This window comes from Pistacia vera, unplaced genomic scaffold (genome assembly GCF_008641045.1).
Source record: "Pistacia vera cultivar Batoury unplaced genomic scaffold, PisVer_v2 Contig1057, whole genome shotgun sequence".
Classification (NCBI taxonomy): Eukaryota; Viridiplantae; Streptophyta; class Magnoliopsida; order Sapindales; family Anacardiaceae; genus Pistacia; species Pistacia vera.
The window spans coordinates 46,536-73,095 of record NW_022195090.1 but is presented as its reverse complement, the minus strand read 5'-3'; the positions used below and the strand labels follow the sequence as shown (position 1 = coordinate 73,095).

The 26,560-nt window shown below is 35.6% G+C and overlaps 1 protein-coding gene across 1 annotated transcript in view; it reads right to left on the bottom strand.

Moving 5' to 3' along the window:
* Positions 1-5,041: 5,041 nt before the first annotated feature.
* The window catches only part of LOC116129119 (phosphoglucan, water dikinase, chloroplastic), a 30,432-nt gene continuing 8,913 nt past the window's right edge, over positions 5,042-26,560 (bottom strand). Inside the window, 21 exon segments of the mRNA XM_031414879.1 lie at positions 5,042-5,932; positions 16,274-16,414; positions 16,464-16,533; positions 16,639-16,770; positions 16,889-17,039; positions 18,855-19,032; positions 19,154-19,172; positions 19,294-19,336; positions 19,339-19,366; positions 19,449-19,489; positions 19,492-19,537; positions 19,643-19,723; positions 19,832-19,842; positions 22,160-22,281; positions 22,430-22,500; positions 22,752-22,870; positions 22,976-23,184; positions 24,361-24,413; positions 24,517-24,574; positions 24,576-24,629; positions 24,631-24,662. Coding sequence (XP_031270739.1) covers positions 5,042-5,932; positions 16,274-16,414; positions 16,464-16,533; positions 16,639-16,770; positions 16,889-17,039; positions 18,855-19,032; positions 19,154-19,172; positions 19,294-19,336; positions 19,339-19,366; positions 19,449-19,489; positions 19,492-19,537; positions 19,643-19,723; positions 19,832-19,842; positions 22,160-22,281; positions 22,430-22,500; positions 22,752-22,870; positions 22,976-23,184; positions 24,361-24,413; positions 24,517-24,574; positions 24,576-24,629; positions 24,631-24,662 — 2,550 coding nt within the window.

The window sequence follows — 26,560 nt, the reverse complement described above, 5'->3', positions numbered from 1 at the left end:
GTCTCATCAGATTATTATCTTATTAGAATGACATTGTTTGGCATGTTATTCAACATTCAACCTTAGCATGCATTCTAAGCAAAATATTAAACGTGCCGGTACATGGCCTAACTAAAACCGATCTCCTCGAGCCTAGAGGGATCGAGGGTCACCTAGGGATCCTGTAACAAATATCTTGAGTCTTCAAGTATGGTTGCCTCAACCTTCGCTCCGTCTCAAAGTACATTATAAAACATCATTCTAAATTTACAATAAATTAATATTAAACTAATTTTACATCAACAATTTAGAAACCTCGATTTATATTCGAGGGGATGAGATGAGAAAAGAATGTACATTAAGAAAAGAGAGAAGGCAGGACACGCAGGCCCTATTTAAAATATACAGCCATACATACCCAAAATAATTTAAAACATTCACCCTTAGGTCTAAGGCTCATGTACCGCGCACCATGCATATACAAACAAGTACAAAGCATACATTTCAAAAATAATCAATTTTGAATTGGGTGGGTTAATTAATTAATTACCCTCTAAATGTGCAGAATGTTCATTGGCTTTATAGGTTATTAAAACTGCAGATTAGTCCCTTTGCAAAAAAAGAAGAAGGAAAAGCTACAGCCTTCGCCGCGGCGAGGATTTACAGTATGCACTTCCCTGCTGCATACTTCGCCGCGGCGAAGGTTTTATCTTCGCCATGGCGAGGATTTAAATTAGGTCTAGCCGCCACAGACTTCGTCGCGGCGAAGGTTTTATCTTCGCCGCGGCAAAACTGTCCAGAGGCTCCTCGCCGCGGCGAAACCTGGAAATCCCCAATTCGTACAGTTCGCGTTTTTGCAGTTTTTTGTGTATAAACACAAATCCAAATCAAATCAAACGTGCATACGTTCAACCAGGATATTAACCAACCAATATAACATTCATCAACACATTGTTAAACCAGTTTATCATTTGAATCACTCATTCAAGATGGATTACAGATTTTTCAGTTTTAACAAAATCTGGGTTTTTCATGGCAGATTCATCAAGGCAGCATGTTATCAACAAATACATGTATCAACCATTCAATAACTGTAAATCTAGTACCCTAGGCTCTGATACCACTGTTAGGAAACGACCCGGTTGCGCAGCAGAAAACAAAAATTACAACCATGGATCGTTCCTTGAACCCAAAATCAGGGCATAGAAAATTACAGTTATATTTATAAGAATCTGCAGAAAAATAAATCCAAAGGTTTAGATTCATACCCACGTTTGAAGGCTCCACCAATGTTGTCCCTGAATGTGTTTGCTACCGATCCAAGTGTAGGATCGAACCGTAGAGGTCCATACGAAGACAATCAACAAGAACCAAGGAGGGATTTGCTAGATCCTCCTTGGCCTTAAGAAATCAAGAAGAAAAACAAAATGTTTGTTTTCAATGGAACAGTGAAAGGGGCGTGGGAGTGAGTGTAAAAGGGGCTGCTGTGTGTTTTTATCAAAAGGCAAAAAAATGAATTAATTTTAAATCACACAAACACTATTCCTTTATAGGCAAACCAAGTTGCCCTATTCCCACATGGAATGGGCTTGGGCTCCAACCCAAACACCCCATGTTGCCAAACACTCCCACATTAGATATTTTAATTTAATTCATCATTATCTTAATTAAAATCAATTAATATTTAATTAACATTTAACAGTAATGATGATTTAATTAAATATGTACGAACACACATTTAACCGTAATTTCACTTATTTAATTTTTTTTTTAACAAATTAAATAAAAAGGCTACGACCTCAGCAAATTTAATTGCACTGTAAAATTACCAAAATACCCCTTCGCCCAAAAGACGAAAAGCCCTTCTTTCTTCTTGGCTCTTAAATTATTTCTATGTGTGTGACCCATAGGCTCCTCATCATACGGTAGTGTATAGTATCGCGATTAACACCAATTAATCGTCTCACTAATACACAGACCAAGATTGGCCCTAGCAAGGCATCATGGCCCACCGATAGATTCGGATTCAGCAAAGTAGCTACCTGTCAACGATATGGTTACTGTACAATACGACCCTTTCATCATACGTTATCTCAACGAGACGAAGGCATAGAAATAGTGTCAACCTTCGGTTACTCTCGATATTTATATTCAGTTTCTGGACCAATGACCGTATTATAATCTGGATAGAGCAACAACTCAATCCCACTGTGGCCACAGTTTCAGTGTCATTGCCATATACTGAATTACGCCGTGAGATAACTTCTCCCGTACCCGGGAGTGATGAATCCTTTGTCAATCCACCATAGTCTTGATACACTCCTTGATATAGTCAATCCACACCGTACTGACAGCTTGCTAGAACTGCGTTAGGCTAGTATCAACTGTACCAATCGGTGCACAAGGCGCTCGGTGATCTCAAGTCTAAGGATCACATGCACCACCATTCGTTAGAGGATTTGTTCCATAGACACTGGGGTTACCATCCATATGGAATCCTCTGGTGGGTCAGTCCAGTGAATTGCTGTGGTATACCGCCTACAACAAGCACCCATGTGTTGCACCAGGTTGTCACCAACAACCTTGACAAGTGAGATCAGTCACTGCCTTTCGACAGGGTCGTTAACTATGATAGCCTTACCGTATTATCTGTGCCCTTACTTCAGAATAATACTGGGGCTACGGACGTTTTAAATGGCCACATATGTGCTCATAGGGTTCTCACTATAGATTGAAACACTTGATACCCTCGTCACGGTTCTACCATTCTAAGGACATATATCAATACATATTGCAATAATAATGATTTACGCGATATAGAATAAAATGCCTTTTATTATTGATTAATGAACATTATTACAAAGAGTCAATTCCACAATAATTGATTGGCTCTAGGGCATCTCTCTAACATGAGGGTTATGAAACATTGCTAGAAGTCTACCATAATCAGTGGAGTTTCGATTATAAAGAGTTATAATGAAACATATTGGAATCCGATATTGGGCCCACAGCTAGATCATAGTGAATCACAAATGGTCACACATAAAACCAAGCTCAAGAGAGAGAGTAATGCATATCATTATTGGATTAATGATGTTCGCACGTAACGGTTGCATCCGACTAAAGTATTGGATAGCTAACACTAACCAAGGGTAATAAGGATTTATTAAATATTATTATTGAATCGGATTCAATAATGGGGACAAAAGTGCATTGGTTTTATTCTAAAGAGTTAGAATATTTAATAGGATTTAAATTTGGGCTAATTATGAACTAACCATAAAACCAAGGACTTGACATAAATGCTCTTTTCCAAAATTTAATGTTTTGAAGACTTCCCAAGCAATTTAAAATTATACTTTGTGCCCATGGTATATAAACCAAGTGTTATACCATTTTCATTCAATTGAAAAATTGAAACAAAATCACTCTCTAATTTTCTCACTCTCATTGGCTCGCTCTTCCTTGGCTTGTGTGGATCACATTTCGAGATTCTTCAAGTTCAGTTGAAGAACTAAGACTCCAAGAAAGAAAATTCAAGTGTTGAATAGCAAAGAAGTAGGTAATATTTCATCCTTACCTTAAAATTTTTGGGCTTGTATGTTATGTTTGTGTTCTACCTTGCATCCATCATCTTGTTCATTATTTTTACACCATTTCTATGTTCAAATGCATGAATCCAACAATTAGAGCCCTAGGACCCTTTGCTATAGTTAGATTTAGGTTTACTTAATGTCGTTTTATGTTTTCTTTATTTCATTTCTTGTTACTTTCACCAAGACATAGTTTCTAGAGATCATGAGAGCACTTCTAGTCTTGTGGGATCGACCCTTACTCATGCACTTTGCTGCGATTGCAACTCGTGCCTTTGCGAAGGATTAAACTTTGTATTTGTCAGAAGTGCTAATCAAGTTTTGTAGTAATTTAACTAAAATAACAAAAATTATATACAACATAACTGTCAAACTAGAATTAACTGATATTATTCAATGAAATTCTATAAAAAAAAAAAATTAGAAACCCAAAAAACACAACAACATCCAGCAAACCCATTGGCGTTTTTTGATCTCTGCTCAAATTTAACAATTAAAATTCATATACGTCCTTTTCACAAATCAGCGCAACATTAAATCCAACAAATGCAAAACACCCTTTTCAAGAATAGAATCCTCAAATCCTCCAACCACTGAAAATCCACAAAAATCACAAACCCATAGACCATAAGATCCAAAAGAAAAAATGTGTGCACGAAAAGAAAGGGTTGCAGGTTACACCGACATCACAACCTCCAGCGTAAAAGGAAGAGATGATGGCGAAGAAAGGATAAGATAAAAAAATAATAATAATAAATAAATAAATAAGAAAAGGAAAAGAGAAGTGAAAGGGAAAGGGAAAGGGGAAAGCTACAGAGACTGAGATTTTAATTTTTACGTTTTGATTTCTAAGGCTTCATGTAAATTGACCATTCTACCATTTTTCAATATGGAATTTCCTAACAGAACATAACAGTGGGTGAGAAGTGTCATTTTGAAACTTCATCGGCGGAAAAGTGTCGTTTCGCCAAACCATGGGTGGGAAAATGTCAGCTCTCCCTTTATCATTTGATTAAATTATAATAATTGCCTGCATTGTAGAGGTGCTAATAGGTTTTTACTCGTTTCATTTCAGTAAGTGCTTTATCACTCTGAGAGCGGAAAGAATTTTAATATTTCAACATTCAAGATCAAAATTTCCTGACTCAAAATCAAAATATGAAATTTGGATTTGTCAAAATAGAGCAAAATTACATAAAAGATTCAAGGACCTTTTTAATATTAGTTGGCTTGCATATCAACCAAACGGGAGCACAGGATGCCCTCTTATGTGCCAAAAAATTAGAAAAAATATATATACAGCCCACTTTTCTTTTCTAAAGTATAGAAACAATTTACAACTTGTCTCCAAACTTTCTGCAAAAGTAAAACTGTGCGAAGGATGTGCTTTATTACTCTGTCACAATCAAACCACAGCTGCTGCATATAATTGCCATCTTTCAAAAGAGCACACCCAAACGGAGGAGCTTTTAGTGGGGTTGTGGCCGTGTCTGGACTATGTAGATATCTTTGCCAACCAGGCATCCTTCCACATCCTGTGGACACCCAAACTTCCTCTCGAGAAAAAAACCAACCGAAGACAGGCGCTGACCAAGCTGCTGACGGAAAATTGGTTCAGTTGTCAATGGTTTCTCGCTATAATCTACTGTCAAATGAATAACTTCTCCATCAGCAGAACCTGCACGAGATACCAGCAGCTCCTCACTGAAATTGGCAAATGCCAATGTTCTTACATGCCCATCAAACTTCCCAGAAGACATTCGCCATGGTGTGCCTCGAGTACCTGAAGCTAGGGTTTCACCAAGCCCAGGGGCAATCTCAGCCTCTACAGAACTATTGTCAGAGTCTGTTGGGCTGAGAGTGTGTAGCACAAATGAAAGTTCAGGGGAAAGCATTTCTTGCACCAGAATAGCCATCTCAGCCTCCTTCTGAAGTACACCAGCAGCTCGACGACTTAAAACTGCTCTGCGAGTGTAAAGTGAAGCCCAGACTCGAGCAATGGCATTTGCAAATACTGTCGGATTTGAAGGGCTAACATTTGGGATTGAATCATATAGTCCAGCAGCTGACATTCCAGCCAAATCCTCAACATTGGCACTTGAACGGACAATTAAACGAGCATCACTTGGAAATATTCTTTCAATGCTTTCCACGGTGTCTTTAGGGGGCTGTAGAGAACATATTATATCCTGAAGTTCACAACATAGTTTGTCAAGTTCACTTCCATCCACTCTTGCTGTTTCTATTCTTTCTAGAAGAGACATGAATTTTTCCATTGATTTGCTTTGTTCTAGAGCTAATTCCATAGAGCCAAAAGGTATAACTAATCCTGCAGGGACACTAAATGAAGCTGGCACCCCCTGTTCATTATAAACTGCCATCAAGAAAACAATACCCACAAAAATTTAATTAAAATTTAGCACTTCCAAATTGTACATGTACATCAGGACACAGGAAATATGCCCTTTAATATGTCAAAAGTTTTTCCTATAGCATAAGTTTAAAAGACATAGACAGTCACATCATAAATTTAAGAAAATAAGCTTCATTATACCCTTTAAGAGAGTCTTGAATTCATTCAGTACTTTACTTTTTTGTAAAATTAAAAGGAAATTCAGGTCTGTCAGGACAAAATGCTTGAAATATTGCAGTTCTTAAGCAACTATGATGGATATCCAACATACTTAACAAGCACAAGTAAGAAAAACAATAAAGCATTGCCTGAACATCATGTTCTATGAGACAGTTAAGCTTACACATATTTTCAAATGTTGATGTGAGGATAAGGATGTCATGTTGGCGTAAGATTTTATGATGATGGATTTAGAAGCCTTCATCGTGAAGGTGAAGATAGATTATGAACCAAATTCAATGTTTCTTGAAGAAAGGAATAAAAGGATAAACAAACTTTTTATTTAAGTGCGTGTTGGAACCCTCCTGCAACACAGAAACTCACGGCAACCAACACACACATACACAATGGCAATAGGCACAAGAATAACTAATGACAGATTGTATTAATGGATACTGAATGAAAGAACAGAACAAATGCAATTGGAAAACAGATAGCTCCCAGCAATTCGAGGAGCTGGGGACCTTCCACCCAATTTCCAGAATATAAACTTGATATCCTACTCTCCACACTCTCTCCCTTTTATAAGCTAGTTATTCTCTTTTGTAACAGAATTGACAGCCACCTGTCCAGCCACCTGTCCAGACTCATAACAGACTCCACAATCCTAACAGCTTTTATTGCACACCTCAACCCCTGAAAACAAACTCATACCCAACACCTCTTTATTCCTATTCCTTCCTTTGCCCTTGGATTTATAGACCTTATGTATGGGAGGTCTAACAGTGCGCATTCAACAGTAAACAAGCCTGTTTTCATCCAGACATATGTATGGCATAGATTTTGTTGAACAGACAAGTATCACAAAAAGATGATCTCACATATAGATCAGACACTTGGGTTTCGTTTGTTTGAAATGCTGAGATGCTCAAGTTGGTTCATTTTTTAACCATGTAATGTGCAAACAATTTATTATTTTGATGCTTGATGCAAGAGTCATATAAAAAAATGTTTAAAGAATAAAAATAAACTGTATATTTGTGGTAAGAAGGATACCAAACAAATTTAACCTAGGGTTTTCATGAATTATAGAAATTGAACAAAAACTATCAAACTAAAATCAAACAAAATAAAACAGCAGACAATCACGAAAGAGATAAATAGAGAAACTGGATGAGGTTTATTCACACACACTAGACATGAATATATAATAAAAACACTTTTAACTTTTTACCCTTATCACATAGCCAGAAAATACCAAACGTGATAAGTTCTATCTCTCCTTACTGAGGTTGGATTAGAAACGGTCAACTAATTCCCTATTTATAGATAACCTAGGATACAATCTCTAGATTCAAAGTAATAAAAGCATTAAGTTACGAGAGACCTACTGAATCAAGGCTAAACTCATACGGTCGGTGTTAGTTATCTTGAGTGATTACCCCCATGTATGCAGGCATACACTTACCACTAGTCATTTAGGTTAATAAAGCGATTTTGTACTAAACAACCTAAATTGGCATTAATAAATTAATCCTAACTATTGAATTGCGCACTTAAACAATTAAGACAATCTATCTAAACATATTCATAGAGAAATAATCACATAACCAAGAGGGATCAAAAGATAAATAGATGCAGATTTTATTAATCACAAGCATGTATGGGTTTTGAAATCACCTTAATCACAAAAGAATTAGTTCTTCATGAATAAATATGAGAAATCATTGTATTATTCATAACAAATAATAATAACAAGAAGAAGAAAAACTTAGTGAAACTTGGATTAATGAAGTTGATGATGACTCCTCCAATTCTTCTTCTCCAAGCCTTCTTTAATCTCCCTTTTTCTAGTTCTTGAATATCTTTGTTCTCCCTTTTTTTATCTCTAAAAGAATTCTCCCAAATAATGCTAAAAGATTTCTATTATATCCCACAAGGGTTAGGGTTTGTTTTCTTAATTCTAGTTAGTTAGGACTCTAAAACCCTATTTTCTTAGTCAAAAACGAAGAAAAGTTCCAGCGTTGTGACTGTGCTGCGGCACTATATGCAGCACAGTAGCTACTGAAAAGTGGCGGCCAGTAGCAAGTCTTCTTCCCGCATCATTCCACTATTCTTCAGAGATGGTGATTTTGAACTCGATAAAGACGGAATTTCGAAAAGTGGTAAACATATGAAATGTAACCTTTGAAAAATATTTCCAACGGTCTAAGAATCGTCTAATCCAGTTCTACAATTCAAGATATTCTCAAAATACCGAGGCATGCTCAAGCTGGAACGTAATCTAGAATCTTTCTTTACTTCAACTTCCATAACTTCTTCAATTCAACTCCGATTCTCATCCATTTGTTTCCGTCTCATAAATTCTCTCGCCAACATCATTCTCATCCAAATATTAATTTTGAGCCTCATTCCTTGAAAACACAACAAAAATACCTGTGATCCCTAAAAGTGCATTTATGAAACAATTAAGTTAATTCATGCGAATTAATTTAATTTCCAACAAATGATACCTATAAACCACTAAGTTAAGTATTTTCAAGCACTTCATGGGCCCACAGCTAGATCATAGTGAACCAAAATGGTCACACTAAAACCAAGCTCAAGAAGAGAGAGTAATGCATATCATTAATTGGATTATGATGTTCGACGTAAACGGTTGCATCCGACTTAATGTATTGTGAGCAATATTATCCATAGATAGCTAACACTAACAAGGGTAATAAGGTTTATTAAATATTTTACTGAATCGGATTCAATAAGGGGACAAAAGTGCATTGGTTTTATTCTAAACATTAGAATATTAATAGGATTGAAATTGGGCTAATTATAAACTAACCATAAAACCAAGGACTTGACATAAATGCTCTTTTCCAAATTAATTTTAAATTGTTTGAAGACTTCCCAAGACAATTAAAATTACACTTTGTGCATGGTATATAAACCAAGTGTTATACCATTTCATTCAATTGAAACATTGAAACAAAATCACTCTCTAATTTTCCCTTCACTCTCTTGGCCTCTCTTCCTTGGCTTGTGTGGATCACATTTCGAGATTCTTCAAGTTAGTTGAAGAACTAAGCTCAAGAAAGAAAATTCAAATGTTGAATAGCAAAGGAGTAGGTAATATTTCATCCTTACCTTAAAATTTTTGTTGGCTTGTATGTTATGTTTGTGTTCTACCATCATCTTGTTCATTATTTTTACACTATTTCCATGTCCAAAATGATGAATCCCAACAATTAGAGCCCTAGACCCTTTGCATATAGCTAGATTTAGGTATACTTTAATGTCGTTTTTGTTTTCTTTATTTCAATTCTGTGTACTTTCACCAAGACATAGTTTCTAGGATCATGAGAGCACTTTAGTCTTGTGGGGATCGACCTTACTCATGCACTTTGCTGTGATTGCAACTCGGCACTTGCAAAGGATTAAACTTTGTATCTGTCAAAGTGCTAATCAATATTTTGGTAGAATTTAACTAAAATAACAAAAATTTATATACAACATAACTGTCAAACTAAATTAATGATATTATTCAAGTGAAATTCATATAAAAAAAATTCAGAAACCCAAACAACACAACATCCAGCAAACCCATTGAAGTTTTTTGATCTCTGCTAAAATTTAACAATTAAATCATATACGTCCTTTTCACAAATCCGCACACATTAAATCCAACAAATGCAAAACACCTTTTCAAGAAGAATCCTCAAATCCTCCAACCACTGAAAATCCACAAAAATCACAAACCCATAGACCATAAGATCCAAAAGAAAAATGTGTGCACGAAAAGAAAGGGTTGCAGGTTACACCGACATCACAACCTCCACGTAAAAGGAAGAGATGATGGCGAAGAAAGGATAAGATAAAAAAAATAATAATAATAAAAAATAAATAAGAAAAGGAAAAGAGAAGTGAAAGGGAAGGGAAAGGGAAAGCTACAGAGACTGAGATTTTAATTTTTACGTTTTGATTTCTAAGGCTTCATGTAAATTGACCATTCTACCATTTTTCAATATGGAATTTCACAAGAACATAACAGTGGGTGAGAAGTGTCATTTGAAACTTCATCGGCGAGAAAGTGTGTTCGCCAAACCTGGGTGGGAAAATGTCGCTCTCCCTTTATATTTGATTAAATTATAATAATTGCCTGCATTGTAGAGGTGCTAATAGGTTTTACTCGTTTCATTCAGTAAGTGCTTTATCACTCTGAGAGCGGAAAGAATTTTAATATTTCAACATTCAAGATCAAAATTTCCTGACTCAAGTGTTTTCAGGCATTTAGGTGCAAAAAGATGGATTATTTGTGCTTGTGTTGGTGTTCGGACATCCTGGACTAGTTCGAGTGCATATAAATTAAAGCATGAAGAAAAAGAGTAAATGCAAATTGCACCGCAAAACATTTCTTGCGCCGTGGCACAAATCAGCGTAACCTAAGTCACGCCACAGCGAAGATTGACGACGTCGCAACACAAAACGGCGAAATCCCTGTGGCGCCACAACGCTATTCAACTGCGCCGCGGTGTGGTACTGTTTTTTTCGAAGAAAAAATCGCCTAGAAAAGCGTCGCGGTGCAATTCAACCATGTCGCGACACAAATCGCGTAGATGTAAAAATGTCGCATTTCCAACCCTAATTTCGACAACCAATATTTACAAGTTTTCAATTTTGTCTAAAAACTATATAAAGGCAGCTTTAGTCCGTTTTTAGAAGTTTTTGGGTTTTACAAACATACTTTGGGGAGAATACATTTAGGGCTTCTTGGAAAGGTGGAGCTTGGAGATGAGAAGAGGTTCTCTTCCTCTCCTCCTCCCTTGTTCTTCACGGTTATGGTTCCAGGTGTAACTGTTTCTTTTCCTTCTTGTTGTAGTTTGTTTTTCTAGGGATTTCATGTAATCTAATTGAAGGCTTGTGTTTTATTGTTATTTTATTTGTTTGATCCACTCTATTATGTTCTAGATTCATTCATTGCATTTAATTCAATCTTTAGTTGATATTAGGGCCTGATCAACCTTGATGTTAGTTAATTGATTGTATGAGACAAAAATGTGTATGGAATGACTGATTTGTAGCCCTGCCTAGGTATAGATTGGTTTTTGTCTTTAAGATCATCTTGCGCTTAATGGGTTTTCGTGATTAGACTAGGCTATACATCACTAGCTAGTTTAGTTGATGGAAACACTAGGTTATTCCAAATGCCGGTGGTAATACCTTAGAAACAAGAAGCATCGTGCCTACCTTGATTAGCTCTGTGAATGGATGATTTGTGTCTATGCGAATTGGTTCCTTTGTTATTTAGACTAGGCTATACGCCATTAGCTAGTTTGAATATTGAAAGTACTAGGTTAAACCTAATGATGTATGAACCCTAGAATGGAGTGGAGAGAACGATAGTTTGACGGTGAACATGTAGCCTGATGATTATGATGGAATTAGTGTTAGTGTATGCCCTAGGAACCAATCGTGTTGTCAGTTTCAGGACATTATATCTTGTAAATTTATTATGAATAGCAGAAAGTGTTCTTATTTCACATGTTGATTTACTACTTCGTTTATATTATATTTAATATTGCATGTGAAATGTCCGGATGACACAAATCTTCAAAAGATCAAATCATCGAAGTATTCCCTATGCAGGTAATGTTAATTAGGCAATAACATTGCATAGTAGGCATGCTAAATGTCTCCATTGAATATCATGTGATGGTATTAGCGTGGGTGATTATAAGAGGTATGCCACTAAGACATTAGCATGGATAAAAGGTTAGTAAACCGTTTATCGAATATGACCGATTACGATGAATCATATGAACGTGGTCAATGATGCATCGTAGGATCGTGCTAGTATACCACTGATCCTTAGACCTGAGATATCACAGTTGGAATCAACATAGGATGCATATGGTTTATATGGTGTACAAGCACGAGACTAGTCATGTCTTGTGTAATAAGTTGGTTTGGTCATATGTAATTCATTTGCGAGGACAAGTGATGGTCAAGATAGGATCCGTTAACTCAAAATAGTCCAATTTCGAGTTCTTAGACGAATGTCAATAAAAATTGGAAAAGGGAAATCTCTGGCCAGAGTATAATGAATGTCAGATGAAAAATAGTTTCATGTTGATGAGTTCCATATCGATTGACAATTCGATTAAAGATTAAGTTAAGGGTTTTGACATACCATGAACCATTCTTAATCAGGATTAGATGACGGAAGGATTTTACTACACAGTACGTACGATCAGAAAAGGGTTCATTGGAGTTTACACTTCATTGTGGTTTAGGGGTTATGGAACATTGCTAGACGTCTACCATAATCAGTGGGAGTTCCGATGATAAAGAGTTATAATGAAACATATCGAAATCCGATATTGGGCTGATGCGTGCAAATGCAACACCTAATTTTACCTCACTAAATTCTAATGCAAAGTCGTGTAGTAGCAAAGAGCAAGTAAGGGTCTTTCCCGCAGAGGATTTGTGAACTCAATTAATTATCTACTTCAAATAGGGTTTGCATTGAATTATAGAAATTGAACAAAAAACTATCAAACTAAAATCAAACAAAATAAAACAAGCAGACAATCACGAAAGAGATAAATAAGAGAAACTGGAGGAAGGTTTATTCACACAACTAGACATGAATATATAATAAAAACACTTTTAACTTTTACCCTATATCACATCGCCAGAAAATACCAAACGTTGATAAGTTCTACTCTCTACTGAGTCGTTGGATTAGACACGGTCAAACCTAATTCCCTATTTATGATAACCTAGGATACAATCTTAGATTCAAAGTAAATAAAAGCATTAAGTTACGAGAGAGACCTACTGAATCAAGGCTAAACTCATACGGTCGGTTTAGTTATCTTGAGTGATTACCCCCATGTATGCAGGCATACACTTACCACTAGTCATTTAGGTTAAAAAGCGATTTTGTACTAAACAACCTAAATTGGCATTAATAAATAATCCTAACTATTGAATTGCGCACTTAAACAATTAGACAAATCTATCTAAACATATTCATAGAGAAATAATCACATAACCAAGAGGGATCAAAAGATAAATAGATGCAGATTTTATTAATCACAAGACATGTCTGGTTTTGAAATCAACTTAATCACAAAAGAATTAGTTCTTCATGAATAAATATGAGATAATATTGTATTATTCATAACAAATAATAATAACAAGAAGAAGAAAAACTTAGTGAAATGGGTGGATTAATGAAGTTGATGATGACTCCTCCAATTCTTCTTATCCAGCCTTCTTAATCTCCCTTTTCTTAGTTCTTGATATCTTTGTTCTCCTTTTTTTATCTCTAAAAGAATTCTCCCAAATAATGCTAAAAGATTTTATATATATCCCACAAGGGTTAGGGTTTGTTTTCTTAATTCTAGTTAGTTAGGACTCTAAAACCCTATTTTCTTAGTCAAAAACGAAAGAAAAGTTCCAGCGTTGTGACTGTGCTGCGGCACTATATGCAGCACAGTAGCTACTGGAAAAGTGGCGGCAGTAGCTAAGTCTTCTTCCCGCATCATTCCCCTATTCTTCAAGATGGTGATTTTGAACTCGATAAAGACGGAATTTCGAAAAGTGGTAAACATATGAAATGTAAGCCTTTGAAAAATATTTCCAACGGTCTAAGAATCGTTAATCCAGTTCTACAATTCAAGATATTCTCAAAATACCGAGGCATCTCAAGCTGGAACGTAATCTAGAATCTTCTCTTTACTTCAACTTCCATAACTCTTCAATTCAACTCCGATTCTCAATCCATTTGTTTCCGGTCTCATAAATTCTCTCGCCAACATCATTCTCATCCAAATATAATTTGAGCCTCATTCCTTGAAAACACAACAAAAATACCGTGATCCCTAAAAGTGCATTTATGAAACAATTAAGTTAATTCATGCGAATTAATCTTAATTTCCAACAAATGATACCTATAAACCACTAAGTTAAGTATTTTCAAGCACTTACATGGGCCCACAGCTAGATCATAGGAACCAAAATGGTCACACTAAAACCAAGCTCAAGAAGAGAGAGTAATGCATATCATTAATTGGATTATGATGTTCGGACGTAAACGGTTGCATCCACTTAATGTATTGTAGACAATATTATCCATAGATAGCTAACACTAACAAGGTAATAAGGATTTATTAAATATTTTACTGAATCGGATTAATAAGGGGACAAAAGTGCATTGGTTTTATTCTGAACATTTAGAATATTAATAGGATTGAAATTGGGCTAATTATAAACTAACCATATAAAACCAAGGACTTGACATAAATGCTCTTTTCCAAATTAATTTTAAATTGTTTGAAGACTTCCCAAGACAATTAAAATTACACTTTTGCCATGGTATATAAACCAGTGTTATACCATTTCATTCAATTGAAACAATTGAAACAAAATCACTCTCTAATTTTCCCTCTCACTCTCTTGGCCTCTCTTCCTTGGCTTGTGTGGATCACATTTCGAGATTCTTCAAGTTAGTTGAAGAACTAAGACTCAAGAAAGAAAATTCAAATTTGAATAGCAAAGGAGTAGGTAATATTTCATCCTTACCTTAAAATTTTTTGGGCTTGTATGTTATGTTTGTGTCTCTACCATCATCTTGTTCATTATTTTTACAATATTTCCATGTCCAAAATGCATGAATCCCAACAATTAGAGCCCTAGACCCTTTGCATATAGCTAGATTTAGGTATACTTTAATGTCGTTTTTGTTTTCTTTATTTCAATTCTGTGTACTTTCACCAAGACATAGTTTCTAGGATCATGAGAGCACTTTAGTCTTGTGGGATCGACCTTACTCATGCACTTTGCTGGATTGCAACTCGGGCACTTGCAAAGGATTAAACTTTGTATCTGTCAAAGTGCTAATCAATATTTTGGTAGGAATTTAACTAAAAATAACAAAAATTTATATACAACATAACTGTCAAACTAAATTAACTGTATTATTCAAGTGAAATTCATATAAAAAAAATTCAGAAACCCAAACAACACAACATCCAGCAAACCCATTGAAGTTTTTTGATCTCTGCTAAAATTTAACAATTAAATCATATACGTCCTTTTCACAAATCCGCACACATTAAATCCAACAAATGCAAAACACCCTTTTCAAGAAGAATCCTCAAATCCTCCAACCACTGAAAATCCACAAAAATCACAAACCCATAGACCATAAGATCCAAAGAAAAATGTGCACGAAAAGAAAGGGTTGCAGGTTACACCGACATCACAACCTCCAACGTAAAAGGAGAGATGATGGCGAAGAAAGGATAAGAATAAAAAAAATAATAATAAAAAAAATAAAAAGAAAAGGAAAAGAGAGAAGTGAAAGGAAGGGAAAGGGAAAGCTACAGAGACTGAGATTTTAATTTTTACGTTTTGATTTCTAAGGCTTCATGTAAATTGACCATTCTACCATTTTTCAATATGGAATTTCCTAAGAACATAACAGTGGGTGAGAAGTGTCATTTGAAACTTCATCGGCGGAAAGTGTTTCGCCAAACCATGGTGGGAAAATGTCGCTCTCCCTTATATTTGATTAAATTATAATAATTGCCTGCATTGTAGAGGTGCTAATAGGTTTTACTCGTTTCATTCAGTAAGTGCTTTATCACTCTGAGAGCGGAAAGAATTTTAATATTTCAACATTCAAGATCAAAATTTCCTGACTCAAAATCAAAATATGAAATTTGGATTTGTCAAAATGAGCAAAATTACATAAAGATTCAAGGACCTTTTTAATATTAGTTGGCTGCTATCAACCAACGGGGCCCAGGATGCTCTTATGTGCCAAAAATTAGAAAATATATATACAGCCCACTTTCTTTTCTGAAGTATAGAAACATTTACAACTTGGCTCCAAACTTTCTGCAAAAGTAAAACCGTGCGAAGGATGTGCTTTATTACTCTGTCACAATCAAACCACAGCTGCTGCATATAATTGCCATCTTTCAAAGGAGCAGACCAACGGAGGAGCTTAGTGGGGTTGTGGCCGTGTCTGGACTATGTAGATTCTTGCCAACCAGGCATCCTTCCACACTGTGGACACCAAACTTCCTCTCGAGAAAAAAACCAACCGAAGACAGGCGCTGACCAAGCTGCTGACGAAAATTGGTTCAGTTGTCAATGGTTTCTCGCTATAATCTACTGTCAAATGAATAACTTCTCCATCAGCAGAACCTGCACGAGATACCAGCAGCTCCTCACTGAAATTGGCAAATGCCAATGTTCTTACCTGCCCATCAAACTTCCCAGAAGACATCGCCAAGGTGGGCCTCGAGTACCTGAAGCTGGGTTTCACCAAGCCCAGGGGCAATCTCAGCCTCTACAGAACTATTGTCAGAGTCTGTTGGGCTGAGGTGTGGAGCACAAATGAAAGTTCAGGGAAAGCATTTCTTGCACCAGAATAGCCATCGCAGCCTCCTTCTGAAGTACACCAGCAGCTCGAAGACTTAAAACTGTCTGCGAGTGTAAAGTGAAGCCCAGACTCGAGAATGGCATTTGCAAATACTGTCGGATTGAAGGGCTAACATTTGGGATGAATCATATAGTCCAGCAGCTGACATTCCAGCCAAATCCTCAACATTGGCACTTGAAGGACAATTAAACGAGCATCACTTGGAAATATTCTTCAATGCTTTCCACGGTGTCTTAGGGGGCTGTAGAGAACTATTATATCCTGAAGTTCACAACATAGTTGTCAAGTTACCTCCATCCCTCTGCTGTTTCTATTCTTTCTAGAAGAGACATGAATTTTTCCATTGATTTGCTTTGTTCTAGAGCTAATTCCATAGAGCCAAAAGGTATAACTAATCCTGCAGGGACACAAAATGAAGCTGGCACCCCCTGTTCATTATAAACTGCCATCAAGAAAACAACACCACAAAATTAATTAAAATTTAGCACTCAAAATTACATGTACATCAGGAACAGGAAATATGCCCTTAATATGTCAAAAGTTTTTCCTATAGCATAAGTTTAAAAGACATAGACAGTCACACATAAATTTAGAAAATAAGCTTCTTTTACCCTTTAGAGAGTCTTGAATTCATTCAGTACTTACTTTTTTGTAAAATTAAAGGAAATTCAGGTCTGTCAGGACAAATGCTTGAAATATTGCAGTTCTAAGCAACTATGATGGATACCAACCTATACTTAACAAGCACAAGTAAGAAAAAAATAAAGATTGCCTGAACATCATGTTTATGAGACAGTTAAGCTTAGCATATTTTCAAATGTTGATGTGAGGATAAGGATGTCATGTTGGCATGATTTATGATGATGGATTTAGAAGCCTTCATCTGAAGGTGAAGATAGATTATAACCAAATTCAATGTCTTGAAGAAGGAATAAAAGGATAAACAAACTTTTTATTAAGTGCGTGTTGGAACCCTCCTGCAACACAGAAACTCACGGCAACCAACACACACATACCACATGGCAATAGGCACAAGAATAACTAATGACAGATTGTATTAATGGATACTGAATGAAAGAACAGAACAAATGCAATTGGAAAAAACAGTAGCTCCAGCAATTGAGGAGCTGGGGACCTCCACCCAATTTCCAGAAATAAACTTGATATCCTACTCTCCACACTCTCTCCCTTTATAAGCTAGTTATTCTCTTTGTAACAGAATTGACAGCCACCTGTCCAGCCACCTGTCCAGACTCATAACAGACTCCACAATCCTAACCGCTTTTATTGCACACCTCAACCCCTGAAACAAACTCACACCAACACCTCTTTATTCCTATTCCTCCTTTGCCCTGGATTTATAGACCTTTGTATGGGAGGTCTAAAAGTGCGCATTCAACAGTAACAAGCCTGTTTTATCCAGACAATGATGGCATAGATTTTGTGAACAGACAGTATCACAAAAGATGATCTCACATATAGATCAGACACTTGGGTTTCGTTGTTGAAATATGCTGGGATGCTCAAGTTGGTTCATTTTTTTAACCATGTAATGTGCAAACAATTTATATTTTGATGCTTGATGCAAGAGTCATATAAAAAAATGTTTAAAGATAAAAATAAACTGTATATTTGTGGTAAGAAGGTACCAAACAATTAACCTTAACCAATTCTACTTTTTTAGTAATTAAAGAAACAAAAAAATTAAAATAAAAAATCAATTGCCCAATATTTAGTATATATTAACTGGTTGAGGTCATCCTTTCGTAACACAAGACACTAGGATCTTGCAAACAACAATTTTCATTTTAATATCTGTTTTCAAAATTCCAAATATTTCTGAAAAAAAAAAAAAAAAAAAAAAAAAATAGTTTACAAAAATCAATATCCTGCTTACTCAATAATATCAAAATTTGGATATTTAACTTTAAATAAGAGAAAATTTTACTTGGGGACTATTAAAGTTAAATAGATTATCTAGCCACAAGCAATTTATAACTATTGACAAAGTAATGAACAAAATGCTAACTAAAGGCAATGATCAATTGCTAAGAAAAGAAAAGAAAGTGGGAAATGTATCAAATTGCTAAGAAAAGAAAAGAAAAGTGGCAATGCTTCAGTAAATTAAAAATACTTGAAAGGGAACAAATTATAAGTCCTTATGTGGCCAGTTGAAATCATAAATATCCAAGCATAAGATTTCCTTGAAGAAACCCAAAATTACCCTATCAGATCTGCCGCCAAGGAAGCAAACAACCACATGCTGCAGCCTTTGCAGAATTTACAGCATCTGCATCTGCAAGTGTAAAACTCCTAGAGAACCACCCTGGATGAACACAAAACTTCTTATCAATTTGATGATCACAATTGTCAGTATGCCAAACTACAATGAAGAGATAGGAAAGCACAATCGTACATGACTCGATGAAAGGGCACTAATAGCAGACAAAGATGTGACATCAGCACTAGGGCTTCAGTAGTAGACAAACCAGTACCAGAAAGATTTTTCAAAACAGAATTGTTCCGCTATCACTGGTGAAGATGGTAATGTTACACCTGTTGAGATGCCTCCAATCTGAAAGACAAACAAATAAAAGCATCAAAACATCATCAATGAGAAAAAGCTTTTGAAAATCTAAAAGAAAAAGTTACAAACTAAATTTAGCACAAGATAAGGAAATAACAGATAAAATCACCTCACATATTTTCCAGCAAATTTTTTTATGTCAGCAATCTTATATCATCTTCACATGTCACAAAAACAACCTTCTCCTGCAAAGATAATTTAGAGTATCAATTTTTGGAGTTTCTACAGCGACATTAGTTCCTATTAATTCAAAGGAAAAGGAACTTACTTGCCGGCCCTAACACCAAGGTGGGATAAGTGAGGTGCTCCTGCAGAAGTATAACACCCAGTATGGTACTACCAGTAGCCGTCACCTGCCAACAAAATATATAACTGTTAAATTCATATGTACTTTATGCTATACAGATTTGAATCTAAAATACAGAAGGTAAGAAATATAAGTTTATAACGATTGAGACCTCTTCATCTCCATCAGCTTTGTTGACTACAAGAACAATAGGTCCTTCTACAGATTTGGGCAGCAATCCTGGGATGATTCTCTAACCTGAAGTAAAAGGAGGCCAAAATAATATTGAAGTAAAAACTAAAAAATATAAGAAAAGAATTGGAAAAAAAGGGCCAAAAAGTATGAGAGGGGGATAACCTACAAGAGTTGATCCTAAAAACATAAAGGACCACACTTATTATGCTAGCTAGTCAACTATATTTAATTAATGTGGGTCTGTCTTAAACTTTTTTTTTTTTTCCCTTCTTACGTCCAGAAGAAGAATGGAATAACAATGGACTTGTAGCACCATCAGCAAGAAGCACTATGATTGGTTTTTTTATCTGATTTTTGACTGGGAAAAAATATTTAGGCTCTGAGAAAGAGCTCATTTGAGAGGACTGGAAGGATCTTCCACTCCTCCCTCACTTCATAGAACATAAAAAGTAATTTAATACTTCACATGGTAATTCTATTGGCCCACAAAATCAAACTAAAGACATCCCTTTTAAAAAGTTTTAAAATACTATTTGTTTTCAAAACACCCCAAAATTCCATGATTACCTTCATTCAATTTTTTCTTTATAATCTTCACTCAAGCTATTTGCCCTGCACTATCATGTTCTTCCCAAATCAAAATCTCATGTATTCAATTTGAATGTTGAAAGGAAATTAAAGCTTATATATATATATCAGAAATAATTTACTCATATTATAGAAATTAACTCTTTTTTGTGTCTAAATGGACAGTTGTAGCCTTTCAAGAAAATTTATTGAAAATATAAGCCTAGAAATTGAGATATTTTGGGGATCGATGACAAAACTAAATATATAAATTAAATTAAAATAAATACATTGAGAAGCATTACGAGCTTAAAATTTTATATTGTTGGTAACAGAATATCTCTCATCACAAAACATCTTTCTAACTAAAACAACTACATTTTTAGTTCTCAAAGGCATTTTACTGAAGTAGGGATTGAATGAGAGTATACAAAACTAACGTATCAAAGAGGGGTGTCAAAAATGTTTATAGGTAAGAAGAAATTAATAGTAAATTTAGTAATATAAATTAAAAAAAAAAAATTCGTAAATATAAAAATATTAGAAATTGGGGCTTCTTTAACTTGATAATGGGGCCAACATAGCCACTCATATATAACTTCTTCTCTAAGTAATAAAATTTTGTCCTTTCCTAACAATATATTGTCATACAGTAATACGTGTGTACACACACAAACCTAATTTGTAACACACGTACAAACACAAACCTACTCCTCTCCTTTCTTCATTTCAATGTTGCAAAATTTTATCTAATCCAAAAAGTGCAAGCATTGTACCAAGTTACGTTCCGAACCTCCTTAATGTTTTTACTTGCTTTCATTTTTTACTTTATTTATTTTTTGATAAATTCCAAAATTAACATTTTAAATATCTCAAATTGTGTGGAAGTCGAACATCAAAAAAGTATCGAAGACAGGAAATAGAATTAACAAGAAATATATGTAACATGACCATAACCATAAAAATTCTTTTAGAGAACTACTAATACTTGCACAAATGTAACATCTATATGAATTTGCAATCATTTAATTTAGCAACCTAGCATNACTTATCATGGGCCCACAGCTAGATCATAGTGAACCAAAATGGTCACACATAAAACCAAGCTCAAGAAGAGAGAGTAATGCATATCATTAATTGGATTCATGATGTTCGGACGTAAACGGTTGCATCCGACTTAATGTATTGTGAGCAATAATTATCCATAGATAGCTAACACTAACTAAGGGTAATAAGGATTTATTAAATATTATTACTGAATCGGATTCAATAATGGGGACAAAAGTGCATTGGTTTTATTCTAAACAGTTAGAATATTTAATAGGATTGAAATTTGGGCTAATTATAAACTAACCATAAAACCAAGGACTTGACATAAATGCTCTTTTCCAAATTAATTTTAAATTGTTTGAAGACTTCCCAAGACAATTTAAAATTACACTTTGTGCCCATGGTATATAAACCAAGTGTTATACCATTTTCATTCAATTGAAACAATTGAAACAAAATCACTCTCTAATTTTCCCTCTCACTCTCTTGGCTCTCTCTTCCTTGGCTTGTGTGGATCACATTTCGAGATTCTTCAAGTTCAGTTGAAGAACTAAGACTCTAAGAAAGAAAATTCAAATGTTGAATAGCAAAGGAGTAGGTAATATTTCATCCTTACCTTAAAATTTTTTGGGCTTGTATGTTATGTTTGTGTTCTACCTTGCATCCATCATCTTGTTCATTATTTTTACACTATTTCCATGTCCAAAATGCATGAATCCCAACAATTAGAGCCCTAGGACCCTTTGCATATAGCTAGATTTAGGTATACTTTAATGTCGTTTTTATGTTTTCTTTATTTCAATTCTTGTTACTTTCACCAAGACATAGTTTCTAGGATCATGAGAGCACTTTTAGTCTTTGTGGGATCGACCCTTACTCATGCACTTTGCTGTGATTNCAGCGGTTCCTGGAACAAGAACATCCCAACCCTGAGAACCAAGTGCAGTTCTAACAGATTTCAGAAGAACAGTGCAGAGCTTTGAAACCTGAAAAATTATCCTGCAGATAAAATTTTCCATTTGAAAGTTAGATATAACTCATTATCTAAAGGATTAATCAAAAGAGTCTAAGCAACATAAGAAAGTCCCACTGCAATTTATATTCACAAAAGGACATAGGATTGACATTTTTTTGAATTAAAGCATACCCAGCTCGAATCTCAGCTTCAGTGTACGTCCTTACACTATTCTCAGGAATTCCAAAAGCTTTTCCTAGAATCTGAAACAGCCAGGGAATCCCTTTTAGTACCACAAACCTTTTAAATTAAAACATAGTAAATTAGCATGTGCTCTAAAAGTAGTCAATTGACCTTTGCACAAAGCAAAAAAGAAAAAAAAGTAAAAGCTAATAGATATTATTGTTTGATGACATACCATGATAGTATAAAAACTGTATTGCACAGCGCAGAAGAAAACAAAAATAAGGAAAAAAGAAAAAGAAAAACGGATGAATGGAAGGATCAACTATACCTCCACTTTTGGTGGAAATATTTGAAGAAGTACTTCCGAATACTCCTCTGTAAGTCTTCTTGCTCTGTCAAGGGTAGCTTTAAGCCTTAATAGCCAAATTATTTTGCCATCTTCACTCCCTTCACAAACAGAAAGAAACCATGGACATAAAGAAATGCTGATGCATGGTTTTGTAATTGATCATGTATTTTGAACGTTTGCAGTCAAAAAGATGAATTACATACCTTCCTTCACAGAAAGACCTGTCTCTTGCCAGGCAAGGAGTTCATTCCTAATAGCAGAACATTCTTCTGGCCTCCAACCAGATAAACCTAGCTGACTAACACCAACAACTAGGACACCAAGTGCGTCATTCCAAGAGCTTACATTTTTTGATTCCACATTCTCAGCAAGCCAGTGAGCTCCTCCTTTAGCTTCTACTGCATTCAGGAATCTACATTCAAAAACAAAAATGCATTAATCCCTAAACTAAAACAGTAAAATGGGACAAAAGAAAGTCCCTGTTTTCAAACAGTCATGTTTTCACATTTAGCTGTCCATTTGGTCGGCTGCTAAACCATTTGAAATAATTCATATTGAAATCATACTTTTTTGAGTTTAGGGCTCTTATTGGGTCATTTCCTATAACTTCAGCATTTGGGAAGAATAATTATTCCACATGATGTCACAGCCAAGTTGACCAAGAAATCTTTTTTGAATCCCCATTCTATTAATTACATATATAGTATAAAGCAGGTCAAGTAGCATTTTGATCTATAATAATTGCCTAATTAAATTCATTTTCTTGCTTTTTTTTTTTTTTTTTTTTTTTTTTTTTTTTTGTGCATGCATTTCAGATTCATGTAACAATTGCATAATTAAATTCAGGCATGAAAATGATTAGATTAAGTACCTGTGGGGCTTTGCCCTATAAATTTAAGCATTTGGAATAATGGCTACTTGACCAATTTGTGGAATAATACACAAAATTAGGGAATGTTTATGGCCCTCCTCGGTTTGATTTAATTACAATTGACCCCACTAGTTCGAAAAAAGAGGCAGGAACCATCCCTGAATTTGGAAACCATCATAAACCTCTGCCAATACATGAAAGATCTTCCCAGAAGTTTAAACGAAAACTCCTCAGCAGGGGAAGGTCTACCTTTTTCAAACAGGAATCTGCTTTTATAAAAGTCAAATTTCAGGGAAGTCTAAAAGAATTTACTGCAAGAATTATAACATAAGATATACAAGATACTGGACAAATTTATAACATTCACAAATAATTACTAGCTATTGCACTGGAAAATATATGTTTCATTTCAGTTTAGTTTAGTTTCATTCTGGAAATGTGGTTGCAATTTTATATCTTCAAAGACAGTTGTATTGTGCTGGCAGCAAAGCATAAGTCCCACTTCGTTGCTGTTGCCTATTGGTCTTTGCATGTGGTGCTTACTGGTCTTTTCTAGTTACAGTATTGGCCTATGTGATGTTTTAAATTCAATGAAGATCCTTTTCATAGGATTTATTAGACTTATTAGCACCAAACTGTAAGCTTAAGCTTTTGTTTATGTAATAATGCAGATACCACCAGAAACTGTCTCAAAGATGTTCAAGGAATCATACATACCTACTGAAAAGAACGAAAGAGTAGTCCTCAAGGCCAATCTCACAAAGACGCCACTGTAACAAGACCCACCAACAAAAGATAAATGAACAAACAGGAATTGTTAGTGGACATTGATGTGAAGCACATGCTGGAGAAAGTCAGACAAAACAACTCCACCTTTTGGCGCCTTGCCATTTGCCGCATCAGGAGCTCATTCCTTAGCCCGCTTTCAAGACCTTACAATTGTTGCTCTCAAAGCATTTAAAGATCGCATGGTTTTAATTAACTCATATATTACTTGATTCTTCCAAGCTGTCCAAATTCTGTAACACATATGCTTCATATCATTTGATGCAAATACAGAAGGACTAAAAGTAAAAATATTATCAAGCACCACAAAATACTATAACAGGAAACAGGAAAATGTTCCGTCTCTAAATCACAAATGTGATAGATCCAAAATCTATGTAATTGCTGATGAATTTATTTACAGATAAAAGAAATAATCATCTCAACATATTGCAATAAACAGCATAAAAAGTTAGCTTCAACAAATATGCGGTCACCAGTTTGGATGCCAGGAATGGTAACAGCAAGGTTTGGATCATAGGTTAATGGGTAAAGTGTTTGGGGAGGGCTGTGGTTAATGAGTTGGGTGAATTGGTGAACAGGCACTGTGTCTTTGACTTTAGGTCTGATGCTGGAGGAAGAACCTGCTCGGGAATTTGCGTGTTGATGGATGGCCTGGATAAAGGTTTGACAGTAGTCATGTGGAAGGGTATCCCAGGGTGGTTCTGTGGGATCATGTCTGGGCCAAAGAGATGGAGGGATATATTTGTTTATGTGGCACATGTGGGTTTGAAAGTGTTTAAGTTGAGGAAGGTGGAAGGACCAGTCTGTATGGAGAGAGAATGTGTGAAGACTATATTCTTTGAGGGTGCCAAGATGAATGAGCTCAGTAGTCATGTATGGAACTCGTTGAAAAGTGAAGATGATATGGGAGGTTGGAAGGTTGATCTTGGTGCAGAGAGTCTGTTTCCTTTGGAAAAGAGATTTCCAATAGGAAAGGGGGTGAAACCATTCAAGAAAGGTATGGAACAGATATTTAGGAAAACTGTCGGGATGTTGGAAGGGAATGTATGATTGGAAGTACGAAGCCATGTTTTGTATGGGGAATTCGATGGCTAGAATATGTTTGTAAAGGAGACACCACAGGAGGTATAAAAGGTGGGTGGAAAACATATGTGGGTCAGATATTTGGAAAAGGGTGAGGAAGGGGTAATGAGGGTGGTAATGCAGGCCACCAAGGGTTTGGAGTCCTGTAGCTTGAATAGATTGAAGCTGGTATTGTGATGTAAGGTTGGAAAGGTGTTGTTCCAGAGTATTATTTTCAAGGAGTGCTGGAACTTCGGGGGGTTGATCTGAAAATGGGTTCATCATGCATATTACAGGAATTGATGGTGGGTGGATATGGGTAATAAGGTGTATATAAAAGTTGGGCTAATTCTTGTTGGGCCAAAGCTAAATGTTCAGGATTCATACCAGGATGAGTGGCTTTAGTAGGGTTGATGTCTTCGTTTTTCTTGAAAGGAAGACTTGCAAAAAAGTCAGGGTTAAGCCGCAAAGAATGAGAACATTTAGTGAGGAATTCCGTATGGGAGTCAGCCGAACATTCTGAAACCAGTTGTTTGGTAATATCTGTGGAGAAAGGAGAGGGGATAGATAAAGTAGTGAAATAGTTTTGGGGCTGTTTATATGGTTGGAAATAGGACTTGTGTTTAAGGCCTTGGGGGGTAAAAGTAAATTTGGATTTAAGGAGTTGACTGAGAAGGTCCCATCCAACAACCATGTCTTTGTGAGGATGGTGGGATCCAAGGCATTCATGGGTAAGGATAAGGTTAGGGAAAAACTAGATCAGAATTGATTTACTGATAAGGTTGGTAGAAAAATGTTCTCCATTAGCAGCAGTGAACCAACGAATATGTGGATGCCAATATTCAGTAGGAAGGACATCAGGGTTAAGTATGGTTGACGTGGCACCAGTATCAAAAAGAGCCATGACCTTGATTGGTCGGTCAAACTTGGAGTTTAAGTAGAGTGTGAGCTCGACCATGGGGACTTGGACCGACAAGTTCATGGGAAAATAACCAAATTGGAAGGAACTGCTACTGGAATATTCATCCAGAGAAGAAGAATCGTCATCCATTACAGGTGGGATGGA